Source organism: Schistocerca piceifrons, chromosome 1 (assembly GCF_021461385.2).
Source record: "Schistocerca piceifrons isolate TAMUIC-IGC-003096 chromosome 1, iqSchPice1.1, whole genome shotgun sequence".
NCBI lineage: Eukaryota > Metazoa > Arthropoda > Insecta > Orthoptera > Acrididae > Schistocerca > Schistocerca piceifrons.
The window spans coordinates 197,882,344-197,902,709 of record NC_060138.1 but is presented as its reverse complement, the minus strand read 5'-3'; the positions used below and the strand labels follow the sequence as shown (position 1 = coordinate 197,902,709).

At 40.4% G+C, this 20,366-nt stretch overlaps 1 protein-coding gene across 1 annotated transcript in view; it reads left to right on the top strand.

Moving 5' to 3' along the window:
• The window catches only part of LOC124799287, a 292,389-nt gene that overhangs the window by 33,159 nt on the left and 238,864 nt on the right, over positions 1 to 20,366 (top strand). The window contains exons 3-5 of the mRNA XM_047262901.1: positions 2,120 to 2,277; positions 3,129 to 3,257; positions 17,067 to 17,251. Coding sequence (XP_047118857.1) covers positions 2,120 to 2,277; positions 3,129 to 3,257; positions 17,067 to 17,251 — 472 coding nt within the window. The remainder of the gene's footprint in view (positions 1 to 2,119; positions 2,278 to 3,128; positions 3,258 to 17,066; positions 17,252 to 20,366) is intronic.

The window sequence follows — 20,366 nt, the reverse complement described above, 5'->3', positions numbered from 1 at the left end:
ACCAAAAATTACAGACCTGAAAACACTCTATACAGAGCCTCAAAACAACAAACACGGATACACAAATACACACACACACACACACACACACACACACACACACACACACACATTATTTCTATTCAAGGATTATCACTCTTACAAGCATAACACCAAGCGACAATAAACAAAAAAACGGGTTTAAAAAATGATGTTGACTGTGAAGCAAATGAACAAACAACAGACAAAAGCTCTCACTATAGAGTTTAAGTATATTCTCACCACAAAATAAATACACGATCACAGGAACGTAAATACAGAGCTAACTAGAGAATTAACAGATGAAAAACTTAAAAACATGTCTACCAACATAGATTAGAAAAGAAAACAATGAACTCTGAAATAACGGTCATTAACCTAATTTTAAATATCTAAATAAAAAATTATAAGCACAGAATACTATACTACTGTAACAAAATCAGACAAAGACAGTACTGTAGTACTCGTGGGAAAAAAAGTGTACACAAACGACTTTATCATCAGAAACAACGTAAAAAGATTAAAATCCATCTGTACTAAGAGTATTCTTGGCATTCTTGTGGAGAGGGCGGAAGGAGCCTCCAAGTGTGCGTTTTCACTCGACGCCACCATGAGACTAGGAAATGCCGGGACTCCCTGGAAACGAAGTGCATGAGGGCACAGGCCAATCCTCCCATCACCAGAGAAAATCAAATAAAGAGCACTTCTCAGGGCCATCTCTGACTACTGCTAGTTTGAATGGCGAGGCAATAACCAAGAACGAACAAGTCACAACTTCGCAGCTATAGCAAATGCATAAATGGGATATACTGTGTCTACTGAGGTGAATCAGCACATGAGACCCATATTAATAGGATGCATATAGATACAAATGATGGTGCAGCTTTCATTAGAACTGACCTGGCCTTAACTACCACAGGGAAAATAATAGCGAATGGCACTGAGATCTTAACTAAACTATCGAACGCGGAACCTTGATAGTGACATCCGTATATAAGCCCCTAGTTGAAAAACGTAAGCTTATTATGCCAGGCAACTTCAGAAACCAAAAGACACGGTTTATCCTAAGTTACTTCAACTGCCACAGCATAAACTGGTGATACCACGAAACTGATGGCAATGGCCAAATGCTAGAAAAATGGATCCAATTCAATAACTTCTTTCTCCTACATGACTCAAAGCTGCCTTACTCCTTCACGAGCAAAATCTGGAAAAGAGGCTACAACCCTGACAAGTGCTTTGTTAGCAGCAACATCCAAGACAGATGTGTTATAAATGTACTCTACTGGCCATTAAAATTGCTACACCACGAAGATGTGCTACAGACGCGAAATTTAACCGACAGGAAGAAGATGCTGTGATATGCAAATGATAGCTTTTATCATCTGCAGTTCTTCTTGGTGTAGCAATTTTAATGGCCAGTAGTGTACTTTAGTAGTAATAATTAAACGAAAAGATACGTTTTGGCACGCTAGACCGAGGTAATCTCTCCGCCTTCAATCACAGCACCCAATAATTTACAAGATTATTCAGATGATGCAGCTCCTCAAGAAAGGTATGCTCGAGGAACCATCTGTTGTTCGTGTCACACTCCACTTTGTGATGTCATGCATGTAATACACTTCGCTCAACTGCGATATGAAGTGTGGGCAAAAATCTTACCGCTCCCAGAGCCAGAAATGTTGGTCTGTGCTTTGGTCAGTTTCGTCTACTGCCTTCTTTCCAGCATCACACATAACACTAGAATCCCTTCTCTTGATCCTGTACCTGTTCTGATAATTAATTCAGATTACATTTCAACTGGCCGAAATTCAAACCAAACGAATCAATAAGAACTGACAAATGTGACACATGCTACGAAGGCTGTCGTACCAAAACAGTATGTCTGTTTTTACCGACATGATCTTCGATAGTATGTCACAGCTAAATCTCATTCCATGAGAGTCTGAAATGTCAGGAGTCGACCAAGTGTTGACCAACTGAATTTGCGTCAAATGAAGTTTAACACAGCCAATGAGGAACGCCATCTATTTCTGGCGGTCTCGTTGGACGCGTCATTGCTGCTTATGTGCTTCATATCATGGCTTTTTGTGTTTTGCAGGTATCAAAGTGATTCTAGACTTCGTTCCGAACCACACCAGTGACGAGCACGAGTGGTTCGTAGCTTCGAGCAATCCAACATACGAGAACCACGAAATCTACAAAGACTATTACGTGTGGCTTGATGGCAAGGACAACGGATCGGTGCCAAATAACTGGGTGAGTTACATGTCAGCTGGCCTACAACACTCAGATTCATACTTTTCTTAAGACAAGCAATTAACGTGCAATTTGTGTCATCAATTTTACGTTTTTAGGAATGTGAAACTTTCATTAATTTTTACTTTCGTAGAATTACTCTAACAATAATTTGTTTTATAGTTAAGAAACATGGAATTGTGCTTGTGCAACTGGGTTAAGGCTGCTATTGTATAGAATGGTTCCCCTAAAGCCGCTGCATACTCGACAGTAATCAGCAGAAAGCCCTGCAGCTAGGTATAGGAGCCTTAGGTCTCAATGACGAATGAAATGTTACTCCGTGGAAGCCCATTTACCAATGTGAATAAAGTGCTTTGCAATTAATTACTTCACAGACGTTCAGACGCCTCCTTGAAAGTGTCTCCAGCCGAGTTCAAACCATCATAAAGGTGCAGGATGGACACACCACAAAGTAATGTCCACTAACGTGTCTGAATACTTTTGAGCAAACATTTTCTAAGTTCACTACATATATTAGTTATTTGAAAACAAACACTATAACGTGATTTTGTGCGACAACGCCTTTGTTTTTGTCTCAGAGGTTCTCTGATACGGTGACATTGTTCAAAGTTTTGTCTAGAGTCTGAGAGATAGTGCGAGATTGGTAGAAGGGAGAATCAATGGCTGAATCTGTGAAGCGTGCTGACTCAGTCATCGAAAAGGCGAGGAACCCAATTTGGGCCCAGACCCACTTACAATAGCAATCTGTGACATATTTTTTAACCGGCACTTGTCCCACTTGGGTGCAAGGAATTTCACCCTCAAAATTAATAGAATGTTTCACATTAATGGAGTTGCTTGTTTCGTTGCAGAAAAATATGTTCGACGAAGGAAGCGCTTGGAAATGGAGCCCGACGAGAAATATGTACTACTTGCACCAGTTCCACGAGAAGCAGCCAGACCTGGACTACAGGAACCCAAATGTCCTCAGCGCCATGCAGGTAAGCAACGGATGATAACGTCCAACGTCTTTGGCAAGTCCGTACTTAACAAATGTGCAGCACGCAACACGCCTTCCTTCTGCAAAGAACACTGCTCAGGGATATCATCGTTCTCGTTGCGATCCACGCTGTTTGCCTCTCTGACACAATTATCTCGCGGATGGTTAAGAAAACACTATACTGGTATACTCAAATTCATCTCTTCCACTACTACGTCCATTTAACTGTCTTAATACAAATCGTATGTGCCTTTTCATCAGCTGTATTGGGTTAATTGTTCTTCGCTCCGCTGGTACTGATTTGGACCCTATTGACAATATTATTGTACACAGAAAACCCCAAATCCAACCAGTGTCCCGTCTCCTCAACAACACTTGCCTCGTAGGAGCTTACATCTGCTCAAAACACGAACCCCGCAACTGTCACAAAGCTATCCTCTGTGATGACCCGGTACACTTTTGGTTTGCAGAAGGCTTCCGTTTTATATTACGATCCACGTGCGGTACTCATCTATACAGTCTTCAATAAAGCATGCACTTATGTCTCCCGTGGTTCTTCTCCCCCACAGTCTATATCTCTCCGCTTCTGGGTATTTATGAGAATAACTGATGTTGTGCGAAATCTTCTCAGATCTGGTTTCACCTTCTTTTTAGTGACACGTAGAAACGCTCTCCTGAAGTAGTAGTTTGACCATTCTAAATATCTTACGTTCACCGAATGCTATGAGTTTTCTGTTACCTTTGCTCCTATTAACTACCAATAGGTTCAATCATCATCTTCTTCTTCTTCCTTAGCGTTTGTCCCGCGTGCTGGTGGGGTCCGCTGCTTTGCCTCGTTGTCGCCACTTCTTGCGATCTTGTGCCTGGTGAGGGTGAAGGCCTGAGATCATGAGGTCTTTATGCTGGGCGTCAAGCCATCGCTGCCTTGCTCGTCCTCCTAGCGTTTGCCATTTACATTTAGCTTGAAACTGGTCTTTGCCACTGTTGTCTCGGCTGCTCCAAGTACATACCCGTACCAACGTAGGCGGATTTCTCTTATTTTGTCTACTATTGGTGCAACATGAATTGCTGTAATAATAATTATAAAAGGTGGAAATTTTATTAATGCGCTGTCTTTTAAATATATATGGTGGTATCTGATACTCAAGTACTAATGCAAAGAAACGTGATGATGCTAAAATGCTTTAAATTCTTGCTATGATTTAATCTTTAAAATTTAATAATTCTCTACCTTTTAATATTTAATTAATTAACTTACGTCGTTCTGATTTCGTAACGCTGACGGCGTTAAAATTTAAAGTTGTTCACTACCTGTTTCGTTTTCTTTCAATTGTTGCGAGCCAGCGATGGTGCAATGCTGTACGCTTTCAAGTCTACACATTTATAAAAATCAGGTCCAGGAAACACATTTGTGATCACGGTTGCGATTTAGACGGTATTCGCGTAATTGTACTGATTAAGAGTTATCGTTTCCGAAAGATGCAGGTTCTGTTAAAGCTGTGTGCACTTTTGCGCGTATAATGAAAATAGTCCTCACACGTCGCGTAACAAAAAGTAACATGCGAATCACAACCGTGGTCTAACCAAGAAAATATATGATGACATAAATGTTCTTCGCTGTTATTCAGGACAGGTTTAGATTAAACACCGCAATTTTCAGTCTTTAGAAATCACAAGACGATACACTTTAGAGATATTTGTTTTGAATAACTTGTATTTACCTTTTCTTATACAATATGGTGATTGTCCGCAAGGATTATCTCTCTCCCTCCTTTTTATAGCCTTTATACATTCACCTTACATACATCGATTAAGAAACTTTTCTTTCTCTACCGACCAGTATGAGAACAAAATCCGCCCCGACCAAATGTCTCTCTCACTTAACAATCATATACAGTTTCGTAGTACAAACAATGGTAGTTTATTCCGTGAACTAGAAAGTCTTTGATTCACTGAGCACAAAAATTAAAATAATAAAGTTATAATTACATTTTTAATATCGTCAATTCTTCTTTATATCATGAAAATAAGGTTTGACATCGTCGTAATATTATATTTCATCGTTGTAGCAGTATAAACACCATACAGCCTGCGAACATCATTATTTGTGAGGTGGTCATGCAATGTTAGTCCACCTAAGCATTTTCGTCTCCATAACAGCACGTCTTTCCTCTACTTCCTTTGTTGAAGGCCAGCATTGAGCCCCATACAGTGCAACTCGACGGATTACCGATCGGTATACTTTTTATTTGAGCCTGTTTGGAATTTTCTTGTCGCTTAGTACTCCCGTAATGGAAAGCCATTTGAGTCACGAGCTGCTAAGGCGGTTAGAGATTTCTGCACTGAGATTTCCATCGGCAGCAATAGTCGAGCCCACTTCCTTAAAAGTCGTTGCTTTTGGGAGGTCAACACCATTGATTCTGATGGTTACAGAGTCATTTAAATATGTCGAAAGGTAATATGTTTTCAACACATTGAGCCGTAGTCCTACATCGGCGAGGCGGTCATTTCAGGCTTGGACTTGAAGTTGTACATCATTCTTCTCTTCACTGGCCAGTAGCACATCATCAGCCTACAGTAACGTCCAGAGTGAGGTTTTCTGCAGGTTTCGTGTGACGGTATCCATGACAGTGATAAATAGGAGCGGTGAGATGGCAGATTCCTGATGAACTCCCACTTAAATAAGGAAGTCTTCAGATAGTCCGGCAGCTGACTGTACCCGGCTCTTCGGGTTTTGGTAGAGCACTCTGATCCACCTAACAAACTCTTCAGGTACACCATGCCTTCGCAGAGCAAGCCAAATTAACTGTGGCCGAGCGGTTCTAGGCGCTTCAGTCCTGAACCGCGCTGCTACTACGGTTAATGGTTCGAATCCTGCCTCGAGCATGGATGTGTGTGGTGTCCTTAGGTTAGTTAGGTATAACCCTTTGCACTCCGTAAAGCAGGCACAAGGCGGCATCGCACGCTCTTATTTAAATAGCCGCTCCCTAGGCGGCAGCGCGCCACAGCAAATTGCGCGGATCTCCTTGTGGAAACAATGAAGCCATTGACCAAGAATTAGGGTGTATATTAAAACAAAGAATGCGCTTTCGTTCAAATATATTTACAGAGACATGACAGTAAAAACTTTTCTTGGTGTGATATTTTTAAATAGGAACTTCGCTAGCGCAAAAGTGATGGCCTCTCTGAAACACTTCTCATCCGATTTTAAGGAAACTATTCACTAAAAAAGACTGAAACTTTAAACATCTCATAGTAAAATATGTTAGCATGATAATGAACTGACAATCTTTTCGTAATTCGTTATCTTTATGGTTCAACTTTGAAATAAAGTAAGCCATTGCATGTGCTTATGGGGAATTTTCATGTTAATACTAGTTTACGTTTGGTTTACGTTATATCATACATTATTGGCTTTGAAATGTAGCTAATGTATCGAAGTTCTATTTAGAGTTTGCCCTCAAGTGATATCTATTTTTATTCTCGAGTTATTAGTTTGTATGTTAGTGCGTGGTTCATCCAGTTCTGTACTGCACACTGTATAGGATTGAAATAATTCTTAAGCACATTGAACTGAACTACCCAAAAAAGAAGTACCTCCTTTCCTTTCTTTATACACATGGCAGCACTATGTAGCATTGATGCCGAGTACAGTCAGAATCGACATGAAGCATGTTAGAGCTACAAATAATCGTGTCGAATGAGGCTTGACATCGGAGCGGAAAAGAAAATTTGCAATGTTGAGCGCCACTCGATGGGGGAGTGGAAAGCGTTAAGTAGTTCTAAGTCAAGGGGCTTGATGACCTTAGATGTGAGGTCCCAAAATGCTTAGAGTCATTTGAACCAAATTAACTCGTGTGGCACTCGGGCAAAGGCCTTTTCGAAGTCGAGAAAGGCAAAGTGTAGATGTTTTCACTTCTCACGAAGTAGTAACTACCAATAGGTTCAATAATTCTTCAGAGTCCTAGTAGGGCCGTTAAACCGCGTAGGAGAGAAACGAATGCATCAGAAAATTAATGCAAATTGTTGTTGAAGCGCAAAATTGTGAGCATTACACTAAAAACAATGATGCGTTGCGTCAGCAATCGATAATACACAGGTTCTGTTTAACTGAATTGCTCCGTAATATTTCCGTATATTAATTCTGACAGATTCAACGCTAGAACTTCTTCTAAGTTCCACTGTAGAATCTGGTATTCGTTAGTCTTCTCAGTTCTTCCATGTTAACAGGCTTCATAACAGCTTTGGACATTAAATCAGTTATCAGTAGCCATCCATATATGTTATGATTTCTTGCAAACTTGATGTACGAGTAATATTCTAAGATCCAATGGTTTGCGTAAAGCTAGTTTTAATTCTAATTTGAATCATTACCCAACTTATTTTTACGGACATGATCTCACTTTTAAATACAGTAATTATCACTGTTTACAATATTACTATCACGACTAAATCGCTTCTTTTAAGGTAGTAATGTCAGTTTCCAACAATATTGCTTGAGGTCTGTAATACTTTGAAATTTAGTATTTTCTCACCAATGTTGATTGCCTGCTCAGAATAAATTCGATAAATGAAGAAATTCCTTTTGAGATGACTCACTAACAGACATCTGACATATTAATCACTTTTCTGTAAACTGAACAAGTATTTCTTTTCTTGTCGTTGTAGAAGTATTACTACACTCTAAAGAGGTACTCGACGCAAGTTAACGAAGACATGTGTTTTTTAATCAAGCACTGATAGCTGTTACATAGATTATTACACATGAAAAACTTTTTCAAGACTGATATTGTTATTAATAGACAGCGTACTATTTCTTGACAATGATCTCTAGTTGTTGTCTCCTCCCAAACTTCCAGCACCAATCGTACAGTGACCCACACTGATGATTGCTGCGTCCGTAGAGCACCACCAGATCACCTTGCTGTAACTTGCTCTTGCGACATGATATCGACAAAAAGAAAAAGACATTTTAGAATACACATTACATACAACAGACGTTAATGAACATTCAATGCTTTTTATTTACCTGGTGTCGCTCCAGCGGAATGTAGGGACATTGCTGTTCTTAAAATCAGCATCACTTCACGTTTCCGCCACTCTCTGAACTCTGAAAAAAGTTGCAGACTTGTCATTTTCTCTTGACCGATTTCCACAAGAAATCAGGAAATCGTGCTGTAGGAGTGTAGCAAAGTTAAGCTGAGGACTGTAACTACATTATTATTACAGAACATATAAAAAGGTAAATTATTATCTTAAATACCCTGTCAGAACGATGACGAGAAAATTTTTAGGGGAAAGAAAATGAATTATAGCGAGCTGCAATGGATAGTGTTTCTCTTCAGAACGAACGTATATTTAAGCTTACGTTTAGAAGTGGTCAGCACGTACATGAAGCTCGCGCATTACTGGGCAGCTGCTTGGCAAGGCAGCATGACGGCCGGTCGGCAGCGCGCGGTTCTCTGGGCCTGATGGAGGAGTTACTTTTTACCTTTCCTATTTTCACCTTTATATTTTCTTATCCTCTTGTTTATAAGCATCGTACGTTCCAGAAAACAGCCGTACTTTTATTCGCTAACCATGTACCTAAAATCAAAAGTTTATCTGTTAAATAATACTCAGTTTCCAAAGTTGTTTTATGACTATTCGATGAAAAAGTAATAGTCTTCAAGAAGTGACATATGGGTAATGCTTCGCTTCCTTCTCTTGGCACTCACCGTAACCAACAGTACCACCAGTATCCAAATGGTTCAAATGGCTCTGAGCACATGTGAGGTCATCAGTTCCCTAGAACTTAGATCTACTTAAACCTGACTAACCTAAGGACATCACACACATCCACGCCCGAGGCAGGATTCGAACCTGCGACCGTAGCGGTCGTGCGGTTCCAGACTGAAGCGCCTAGAACCACTCGGCCGGCACCACCAGTATCCCTTTCAGTCATTATTTGGAGTTAAAAATAGCATGAATAGCTATTAGCTATTTATTCTATCATATACTCTTCATATCTCTTATCTTTCCTCTAAGAAAATAACGATGAAGTTTTTCGACAGTAGAGGGTAAGAAAAAATCAAAGACGAAAATACGCTGATTATTGGCATAACGGTCCACAGCTAAAACTTCATGGGCAATTTGTTCGGTAAATAAGAAACAGTACTCAAATTTTCGATGAAAAGAAATGAAAGATTTTTTTTCTTAATCTGCTATCAAAACTAACTTCACATTTCAGTTTCAGTGTTAACTCTTCTACAACGCGACATCTAGCGATATTCGCAAACCTTCATCGGTAATTGAGCTTATTAGCTTGATACGGAGACGAGAATCTTAACTGAAGTAAGACAATCAGCGAAAGTAATAAATACGTTTTTTATAGTTTCAAGATGTCGCTGTGCAGAAACTGTTAGAGATGTGAAAATAAACTGAGGCACTCAGATCTCAAATTGTTCTAGGAGTGATCAAGGAAAACTTCAGGAGACTCTTCATCTGCATTAAATCTTGGGAATTTATAATGAAATTAAAGAACTAGGAATTTGAAAGACTTATAGAAGCCTTATGGTGCGTTTGCGCTGCCACCTCGCTGCTCACCGCTCGTTGGCATCGCCCAGAAATGATGAAACGAACCCACTAAATCTTACGGACGCATTGAAGCTGCCCCATCGTTGATCGCTCCACTGCTCAGTACGATTGTCGTCAGGAGGTGATATCCAGCCGGTTTGTGTTTCGTGCTGCGACCATCACCGCCAGTTCTGAGCTGTGATTGGCTGATTCAGGGTCACTCCAGCAGTGTCGTGTTTGACTGCTCATAGTTGTGCGGTTTGGCACTCAGCGTACATCCACTACCACTCCATCTACATCAATATTCTGCAAACTACTGTTAAGTGCATGGCATAGGGCACTTGCCATTGTACCATATATTAAGGTATGGTGCAAGGGAAAATGTCTTCTTACATGCCACTGAGTGAACTGCAATTAGATTAATTTTATCTTCACAGTCACTGCAAGAGCTACAGACAACTATAGTATATTCCTAGGTTTCTCACTTAACAATGGTACTTGAAGCCTTCTATGCAGTCCTTCGAGAAATATTTTGTCTCCGATTTCCCAATGTCCTACCAATAAAACACACCATACACAGGCAGTAATGTTGTGCTCACTACAACTGGCGATTTTAAACAGGCACTTACTTGAGCTTTTGTTGGTCACAAATCTGTCTGAGACCAGAGGCAAGCCGGCCGTAGTGGCCGAGCGGTTCTAGGCGCTACAGTGTGGAGCCGCGCGACCGCTACGGCCGCAGGTTTGAATCCTGCCTCGGGCGTGGATGTGTGTGATGTCCTTAGGTTTAAGAAGTTCTAAGTTCTAGGGGACTGATGACCTCAGAAGTTAAGTCCCATAGTGTTCAGAGCCATTTGAACCATTTTCAACAAGAGGCACTCTGAGCATCATAACCACTCTATGGAGGATGATATTAGATGTGATGAAGTTTGGAAATTTATTCCTCTGTTTTACGTAATGTATCGTTTTCTCTTTGTTTTATTAGAATATTAGCACAAAAATCTACAAGTGACAGGTGTAGTGCATGAAGTACATATGGCTAAAAACTAACGAAATCTTGTCTCAGAGTAAGTAGGTCTACAAATCCCTACTGAACAAAAATACGCTAGTAACTTTTGATCGAATCTTCACATCTTAAACTACATTGGTTTAGTAATGCCTAAACTGGAAAATTTGTTACGAGATTTGTAACTCTCTGAAAAAGTGATCTTGATATTATTTGAGCTGTTGTTAGAACTGTTGAAAATAAATACAGTATGGACGATCTACAATCATACATACCTCTTCTTCTTTCTCGCTGTCACTAACTATAGTTTGACATGAGCAAACCATTATTACTGTCGTTGTACGTTGTGTAGAACATAATTTTGGCTTTACACACTGCAAGTAATCCATTCAACTAGCGATGTGAACAGCTGAAGGGTGTAGATTCCCAGGGTGTAGATTCCCACCGGAAAGCGAGAAGCTGCGCAAGCAGCGAGCAACGATGTGCCAATAGCAGGGCTGAAAAGTAACGTAACAAGGCCCCCAACGAGCAGTGCAGGATGTGGTGTGCCAGTAAAGAGCAGCAAGCTGCCAGCAGCGAGGCTGCAGCGTAAACATAGCCTTCTACATCTACAACTACGTGATTACTCTGCTATTCGCAATGAAGTGCCTGGCAGAAGGTTCAATAAACCACCTCCATGATGTCTCTCTACCGTTCCTCTCTCGAACGGCACGCGGGAAAAACGAGCACTTAAATTTTTCCGTGCGAGCCCTGATTTCTCTTATTTTATCGTGATGATCATTTCTCCCTATGTGGGTGGGTACCAACAAAAAGTTTTCGCAATCGGAGGAGAAAACTGGTGATTGAAATTTCATGAGAAGATACCGTCGCAACGAAAAACGCATTTGTTTTAATGATTGCCACTCCAATTCACGTATCATGTCTGTGACACTATCTCCCCTCTTTCGCGGTAATACAAAACGAGCTGCCCTTCTTTGTACTTTTTCGATGTCATCCGTCAATCCCACCTGATGCGAATCCCACACCGCACAGCAGTACTGCAGAATATGACGGACAAGCGTAGTGTAAGCAGTCTCTTTGGTAGACCTGTTGCACCTTCTAAGGTTCTGCCAATGAATCGCTGCCTTTGGTTTGCTCTACTCACAATATTATCTATGTGATCGTTCCAATTTAGGTTATTTGTAATTGTAATCCCTAAGTATTTAGTTGAATTAACAGCCCTCAGATTTGTGTGACTTATCGCGTAATCTAAATGTAGCTGATTTCTTTTAGTACTCACGTGAATAACTTTGCACTTTTCTTTATCCTGGGTCAATTGCCACTTTTCGCACCATATAGACATCTTATCTAAATCATTTTGCAAGTCGTTTTGATCATCTGATGACTTTACAAGACGGTAAATGATAGCATAATCTGGAAACAATCTAAGACGCCTACTCAGATTGTCTCCCATGTCGTTAATATATATCAGGAACAACAGAGGGCCTATAACGCTTCCTTGGGGAACGCCTTACCGGCGCATTTAACCTACACCATCGCTGTCTTGCTTGCTGGTTGTTACTTTCCTCGCCAGGCGACGATATCAAGTTGGTTTGTGTTTGGAGCAGAGACCATCGCTGGCCATCCTGAGACGAGAGCTGTGATTGGCTGCTTCAGTGGCACTGTAGCAGTGCTGTTGCTTAGAGAACTACACCTCATACACACAGTTTCTCTCGCACCATACACCTACATTGGCATTCATACGTCATAAGCCATAGTGAGTGCACAGCACAGGGTGCTTTCCATTGCATCACATATTAAGATTTTTTCCTGTTTCATTAGAGTATGGAGCTCTGCCAAATGACTGCTTAAGTGTCTCTCTACAAAGTACAATAAGTTAATTATTGTCTTCATGATCCCAGCAAGAGTGATACATAGGGGACTACACTATATTCCTCACTTAATACTGGTATTTGAAACTCTGTAAGTAATCTTTGGCGACATGATTTCCATCTATCTTCAAACATGTGGAACGTCAGCTTTTTCTAAATGTTCAAATGCATGAGGGAGGACTTGAACCTCTGCTGGGACCAGCCGAGCTTTTTCTACATTTCCATGATCTCTTCCTGTGGGTCAAATAAGCATATGACTATTGGTGCTGCCCTTCGTTGTATAATACGTCCAATATCAGCTGATACTTATATTTGGTATGAATACCACAGAGTTGAGCAATATCCTAAAGTGGGTAACCTGAGCATTTTCCGAGTAATTCTTTTGTATTAACGAGAGAGAATTTCCAGTGATGATTTTACACAGGCGCTTATTGAAAACGTTTTTGGATGCTAAGCATTATGGAACCTGAGGCATGCACATAATCACAACTGCTTACTGATGGATAGCATTTAAATTCCTTTCAAGCTAATTCGGGTGAATTCTTCATATATTTAACTATTTCTGGCTCAGTAAAACTTACAGTGGAAAATTTGTCATGAAAAAAGTGAACTTCATATTTTTCAGCTGTTAGAAATGATGAAAGTATCTGCATTCTGGACAGTCTACATTCAAAGAAGGATACATACATACCTCTTCTTCTTTCTCTTTGTCAATAACTACATTTTTGGCGTGAACGATCACTATTACGGTCGTTACACGTTGTCTTTGCTTCGTTCTGCAAGTAATCCACTCAACTAGCTATGTCGACAACTGCAGGATAAAGGTTCGTGGCTAAAAGCGAGATGCCTGCATGATGAGTGAGCAGCGATGTGCCAGTAGCGAGGTTGCAAAGTAACGTGACAAGGCTCCAGGTGAGCAGAGTGAGCTGTGATGCACTAGCGGCGAGCAGCGAAGTGCAGTCAGCGAAGGTGCAGCATAAACGTACCCCAGGCTCTTTGCATCAGCTCCTGCCCCACTAGACAAAGGCTCAGATTATCGGATCTGCTAACGACAAAATTTAAGCTTTGAAAAAAAAGGTATAAAAATGTGCATTACGTCCATTTAACAACTATGCCACTGCAAAATTTTGTACCTGGTCATTACTTGCCTTTCTTTGGTTTTTTGACAGTTTATTATGCAGAATCAGAGCCTATATTATTTAGTCAACTGTAATTGCCTGTTTAAATTCTTCTCAAATTACTCACAAAAATGTTAATTTTAGAGTAAGACGAGTCAAACAAGGAGTGAAAACGAGAATTCAAGCTCTCACACACATTTGTTGTTTTCAAAAGAGCAGGGGACGCACCTGGGCAAATACGAGGAGAGAAAGATACGTTTTGCTGATCAACACGTTTTTCTATGAGATGGACAGCGAACTGTGTGAGTAATGGGACATTGTGGCATAATGCATCTGTTACTGCACTATTAAAGGAAGGAAACAGTAATGAAGCCACGTGGTGTGTTCCTTCTAAAGTCTGATGCAGTGTTATGTCTCACACTGCTGGTGAACACTCCCATTTCCATAGCTGAGTTCGCTAATGCACCCTTGTCTGATGGCATGGTGTGGAAGGTAAGCTGCTTCAAATCATCATAGTGAAAAATTCTCACTTCTGGCACTTGGCCAGCAAAGAGCTGATTGGTGGGGATGTAAACTTCTTGTGTCCTCTATTAAATATCACATCTCACTGCAGTGTCTCCTGAAGTGAGGATAGGTGATATTGTTGATGGTGATCCTTGCATCAGATTGGGACATTAACCTCCATGGCCCCTTGGTGCTATTTGAGAGGAGTGAGTGTATGTTGGCAGCAGGTTTCACCCTTCTTACTTCCGTTCATCAGAAACAAGATGAACACAATATCACATACCACACCCACTCATCATAGTCATGCATATGACACAGGTACACACTCGACACTTCACAACAAGTCAGAGAAAGGCAAAGCACCTCCACTAAGGTCTTGACAAGCGCAGTGATTCAGGATTCCTGCAGCTGGTCCCCTGTGTCTATTCCCTGAGTATGGGACCACTTTGACTTTTGATGTTGATTAAATTCAAAGACACGGGTATAAAGAAAAGTTTACTATGTCGTATGTCTGACCTTTGTATGTGCACAGTGAGTGTACTAATGTGTGCAAATTTAGCTTACCACTTAGTGCGCAAATGGACAAAACATCTGAACTGTCTTCCCAAGCCCAGGGTGTCAAACAGACATGCTAAATAAATGTGACCCTGGCCCTGTAAGTCAGCTAATACTAAGTGCAGATGGTAACAAAAATCAATAGAAACGCTGCTGTCACGTACCTTGAATGCATGAATCAATAAAAGTGAAAGTTTGGGGTCTATTCTAGAAAGACAGAACAGCTATTCCCTTTTCATTCTACATAGAATTTATCAACTGTTGCTTTCAGGGGTCAAGTGATAAACAACAATCACGTTAGATTGCTTTTGACACTCAGTAACAAAATAATCAAGTCATGGACATACTGAAATGATGATTATTAAAATCATTATCTCTACACATGAAAAATTTTTTTACAGAAAAGGATTATTATTAAAAATCCTCGTCATCTCACTTAAATCTATATTGTTGTAGCTGGTCAATGCATTGAGTTGATAGAGAATAAATATACTTTTTGAACCAATGAAAAAACTCTCGTGTACTCAGTGTGAGGGTAGGTTAGTTTCCTAGCTTTTGATATTCAATGGTCAAAGTGTACACAAGTTGGAGTGAGCAAAATCTAGACAGAACACCTAATGTGGCCTAATGCATGATGGTACTTTACCAAGTGGCATCTTGTCTCCATGCAGGATCTGAAATGCTAATTCCCTACTCTGGCTTTGACTGAATTCACTCAGTCGCAACTTTACTGCGTTCCGTAGAACGATAATCTTTCCTTAGCCAAAATAATGGCTATTGCACACTCGCTATGGGTTGGAGCGATGTGCACAATTTCTTTGCCCACAAAAATTGCCACAGGAATAATTAACTATCGCTCTTCTACCTGTCGCCACAGTACCTGAAGTGTATCATCTTCACTTCGCAGAATGCAAAGGTCTCAATGCCCTCACTTATTTCCACACACTTGCGCGATCCGCCACAAGACGAGACAGAGATAGGTCTCAAAATGCTTCTATACAATAGGGATCTGCTCACCGTGTCGCGTCTGCATCGATAAGTATTGCTTCAGCCAATCACTGTCTCGCTAGAGGTGAATACACATTTTTTTTCTTGCTGGGTCGCAGCCTAGCCGTGTTAATGACAAGCAGCCACTTCCCCTTTTTCCCGGCCTTATTAAAGGGAATAATGTATTGTTCTGGCCTTATCCCTTTCTGCGCTGAAGCTCGCATTCTCTTGATAAATGGGGTTTGTGTGATATCATTAACCACTTGCTCGGTTCGGCTCCAAAATGCGTTTCACTTTAACTTGTTTGTTCATGCCAGTCCATATATTGGTAGATTTTGTTTTGTTAGTTTTCGATACATGAGATGAAGTGCAATTGCCTTTTGTTGATATAATATGATTATTATTTTCTAAGGATCTCATACTGTATCAGCCTGTCATTGTGAATCAAGCTCATGCAAGGTCCGTAAAATCAGGATGCCTTACAACTTAGTAAATACTTCTCTCCAGTGGCACGAATGAAACTACTTTTTACTGCCGTTTTGTGCATTCTAAAACACAACATACAATGAAATCAAACTGATAGTTGCGAAATTGACAGTTATCATTTTCTTCCACCCTCTCCTTCAATTATGCTTTACAAGAGTTGTTTGCAGTAGTGTCTAACCTTGTACTATAATGTGGTATATGACTGTAAATCTCGTTAATGTAGCTTTGGAGTCTTGTTTTAGTAGTTTAAGACTTAATTTTCAATTTTCAAGTTTTCTTAATAGTTTTTGGAAAGTTACGGTCTTTTATGATGAAATATCTCTGACTGTCATATTCTCTCGAGACCTGGTGAAATTAATTAAAATTAAGAGAGCATGCACCATCGCTGCAAATCATAGGGCTAACAATGTAGCCTGTTAACTATGTTGTTATTGTGGTTGACATTTTACAATTTCGTTACATTTTCTTTTCTTTCTTTTCCCCTTTTACACTCATCTTATTTTCAGCATTTGTATAGTTACTTATTTCTGGGCAACGTAGTATGCCAAATGTCTTCCCTAGAACTTCCGACATCCGTCTGATGCGTGTTATCATTTCTAAATTAGGCTAGGATTTTGGCTATAGTGTATTTGATTCATTGTAGAACCAAGGGTTTGTAGCTGAAGGCTGCTAATAATTTTCGGTGCAAAGAAAGGATGTACGGGTGTACCAGACACGTTCTCTGTTCACAGGGGGAGATGAAGTTCTGGCTGGACAAGGGGGTGGACGGTTTCCGCATGGACGCTGTGATGTGTCTGGTGGAGGCTGAGGGTTTCCCTGACGCTGTGGAGGGCCAACCTACACCCATGCAGCACCAGGACGAGACGTACGTCGTCATACAAGAATTCAGGAAACTCATGGACAATTACACAAACACGTAAGTTGGATTTTTTGTGGCATTAGCAAATGAAGATGTAAGTGCAAGAAATGGATAATCACCATTTTTCCTGAAAATAAGTTGCTTTTCTCACAGATTTGTGTGCACAGGTACCCTCTATCCTCCGGTGTTTTAATTTCTAGAAAATGTTTAATATTTTGGTAACTAGGTGGTATTTCAGTTGAGAACACTTTTTAGAGCGCAAAAAGTAGATAGCTGGAAATATCTATTTCTTGCTCTTGGTCAAACTGGCCTCAGCTGCCGTTGCTAGAAAAAAACCGAATGAAATTGTAACAGTCCTAAAACATTATACAGGGTGAGTCACCGAACGTTACCGCTGGATATATTTCGTAAACCACATCAAATACTGACGAACCGATTCCACAGACCGAACGTGAGGAGAGGGGCTAGTGTAATTGTTTAATACAAACCGTACAAAAATGCACGGAAGTGTGTTTTTTTACACAAACCGACGTTTTTTTTAAATGGAACCCCGTTAGTTTTGTTAGCACATATGAACACATAAATAAATACGTAATCAGTGCCGTTTGTTGCATTGTAAAATGTTAATTACGTCCGGAGATATTGTAACCTAAAGTTGACGCTTGAGTAACACTCCTCCACTGTTCGATCGTGTGTATCGGAGAGCACCGAATTACGTAGGGATCCAAAGGGAACGGTGATGGACCTTAGGTACAGAAGAGACTGAAACAGCACATTACGTCCACATGCTAACACCTTTTTATTCGTCTCTTTTACTGACGCACGTCAATGCGAACAAGAAGTGACCGAGACGTGTAACCAATGACACCCCATACCATCACGCCGGATGATACGCCAGTACGGCGATGACGAATACACGCTTCCAATGTGCGTTTACCGCGATGTCACCAAACACGGATGCGACCATAATGATGCTGTAAACAGAACCTGGATTCATCCGAAAAAGTGACGTTTTTCCATTCGTGCACCCAGGTTCGTCGATGAGTACACCATGCAGCGTCAAGGGTAATCGCAGCCATGGTCTCCGAGCTGATAGTCCATGCTGCTGCAAACGTCGTCGAACTGTTCGTGCAGATGGTTGTTGTATTGCAAACGTCCCCATCTGTTGACTCAGGGATCGAGACATGGCTGCCCGATCCGTTAAAACCATGCGGTTAATATGCCTGTCATCTCGACTGCTAGTGATACGAGCCCGTTAGGATCCAGCACGGCGTTCCGTATTACCCTCCTGAACCCATCGATTCCATATTCTGCTAACAGTCATTGGATCTCGACCAACGCGAGCAGCAATGTCGCGATACGATAAACCGCAATCGCGATAGGCTACAATCCGACCTTTATCAAAGTCGGAAACGCGATGGTACGCATTTCTCCTCCTTACACGAGGCATCAAAACAACGTTTCACCAGGCAACGCCGGTCAATTGCTGTTTGTGTGTGAGAAATCGGTTGGAAGCTTTCCTCATGTCAGCACGTTGTAGGTGTCGCCACCGGCGCCAACCTTGTGTGAATGCTCTGAAAAGATAATCATTTGCGTATCACAGCATCTTATTGCTGTCGGTTAAATTTCGCGTCTGTAGCGCTTCATCTTCGTGGTGTGGCAATTTTAATGTCCAGTAGTGTATTTTTCAGCTTGGTGGTAATAAATGTGGAGGGCAGCGTGGAGGGTAAAAATAGTAGAGGGAGACCAAGAGATGAATACACTAAGCAGATTCAGAAGGATGTAGGTTGCAGTAAGTACTGGAAGACGAAGAATCTTGCACAGGATAGAGTAGCAAGGAGAGCTGCATCAAACCAGTGTCAGGACTGAAGACCACAACAACAACAACAACAACGGTAATGAATGGCAACGAATCTTTTACGATAAGTAAATACTACAAATTCATATAAGAAGGGAGGAAGATTTTAGTATCTGTTACTGAGAACGCTGATTTTGGATCCAAGTTCTGTGTCTTTAAGAGTAAGTAAACAGCAATGCTACAAGTACCTCCACTCTACATGACTCCACAGCCTTCTGTAGCAACATACATCCATATTTAATGAAACTTGCGGCAAAATATACCCTCGTATACACAACAAATGATACACAGATCTCAAATGGGTAGGTGGGAATGAAGAATCTGTCTGTCATTCGATGGGGTTTGAACAGTTACACGACACAGGATGTTTTGGCAGTTTTGACATAGACACATGATTTTCCTGCCTTTAAGACAACTCGTTATCAATTTCATTTTCGTTTGTGCTGGCGTACACTTTCATTATAATTTTGAAAATACAAAATGGAGAACGTTACAGACAAATTTCCGAAAATTTTCTCTTACGATTTATTAGTACTTTTATAAAGTGCGTACTGACCGATGACTTGACTTTCAACTTCCGAAATAGTCTGTATTCTTTCTTGATTTTTCACATTTCTTTAAATGGTTTGAAGTATATTTATTCTAATTTATTTATGTATTTATTTGTCTCTTAGTAAATTATTACTCACATACAGCATCAAATTCTGTGCGATGGGTCTTGATTCATAAAAGATTACAGCAGGAACTGGATAATTCTAACATTCGTATTGCTCCTCATATATATGTTCCTTATGGATCAGAGACGATGTGTAAAACTCACACTGGAGGCTGTTTGGAGTTAAATTTCCACATATAATCTAAATATTTAACAAAATGTTTGGAAAACACAGTGAAAAATGTTTTTCTAATTTTTCTCTGAACTTTGTTTCTGGTTATTATCCTATTATTGCATCCAAGTCTTCAAATATTCCGTTTGAGATGTCTGATCTGAACACGTTGTATAGTATTATGAAATGGGAGAACCTGAAAAATAGCTTCAGAAGGGTAATTGTAAATCATTTCTTTGTTCGTACATATGTACGATGTGTTCTTTTTACATTTTCTGCTGTGATTTGTTATGCTCTCTGGAAAAATAAAGTAGGCAGCAACAACGTATAATAGAGAATAAAAAAGTTTTTTGGTCTATTAGTTTCAATTCGGATGATTGTATAACCTTAATGTAACTGCTAATTTTGATAATTACCGCCCACAGATCTTGGCTCTCTGCACATCGTTCATATCGGAAACAATACTACGCACCCAAGGAACTAGCAA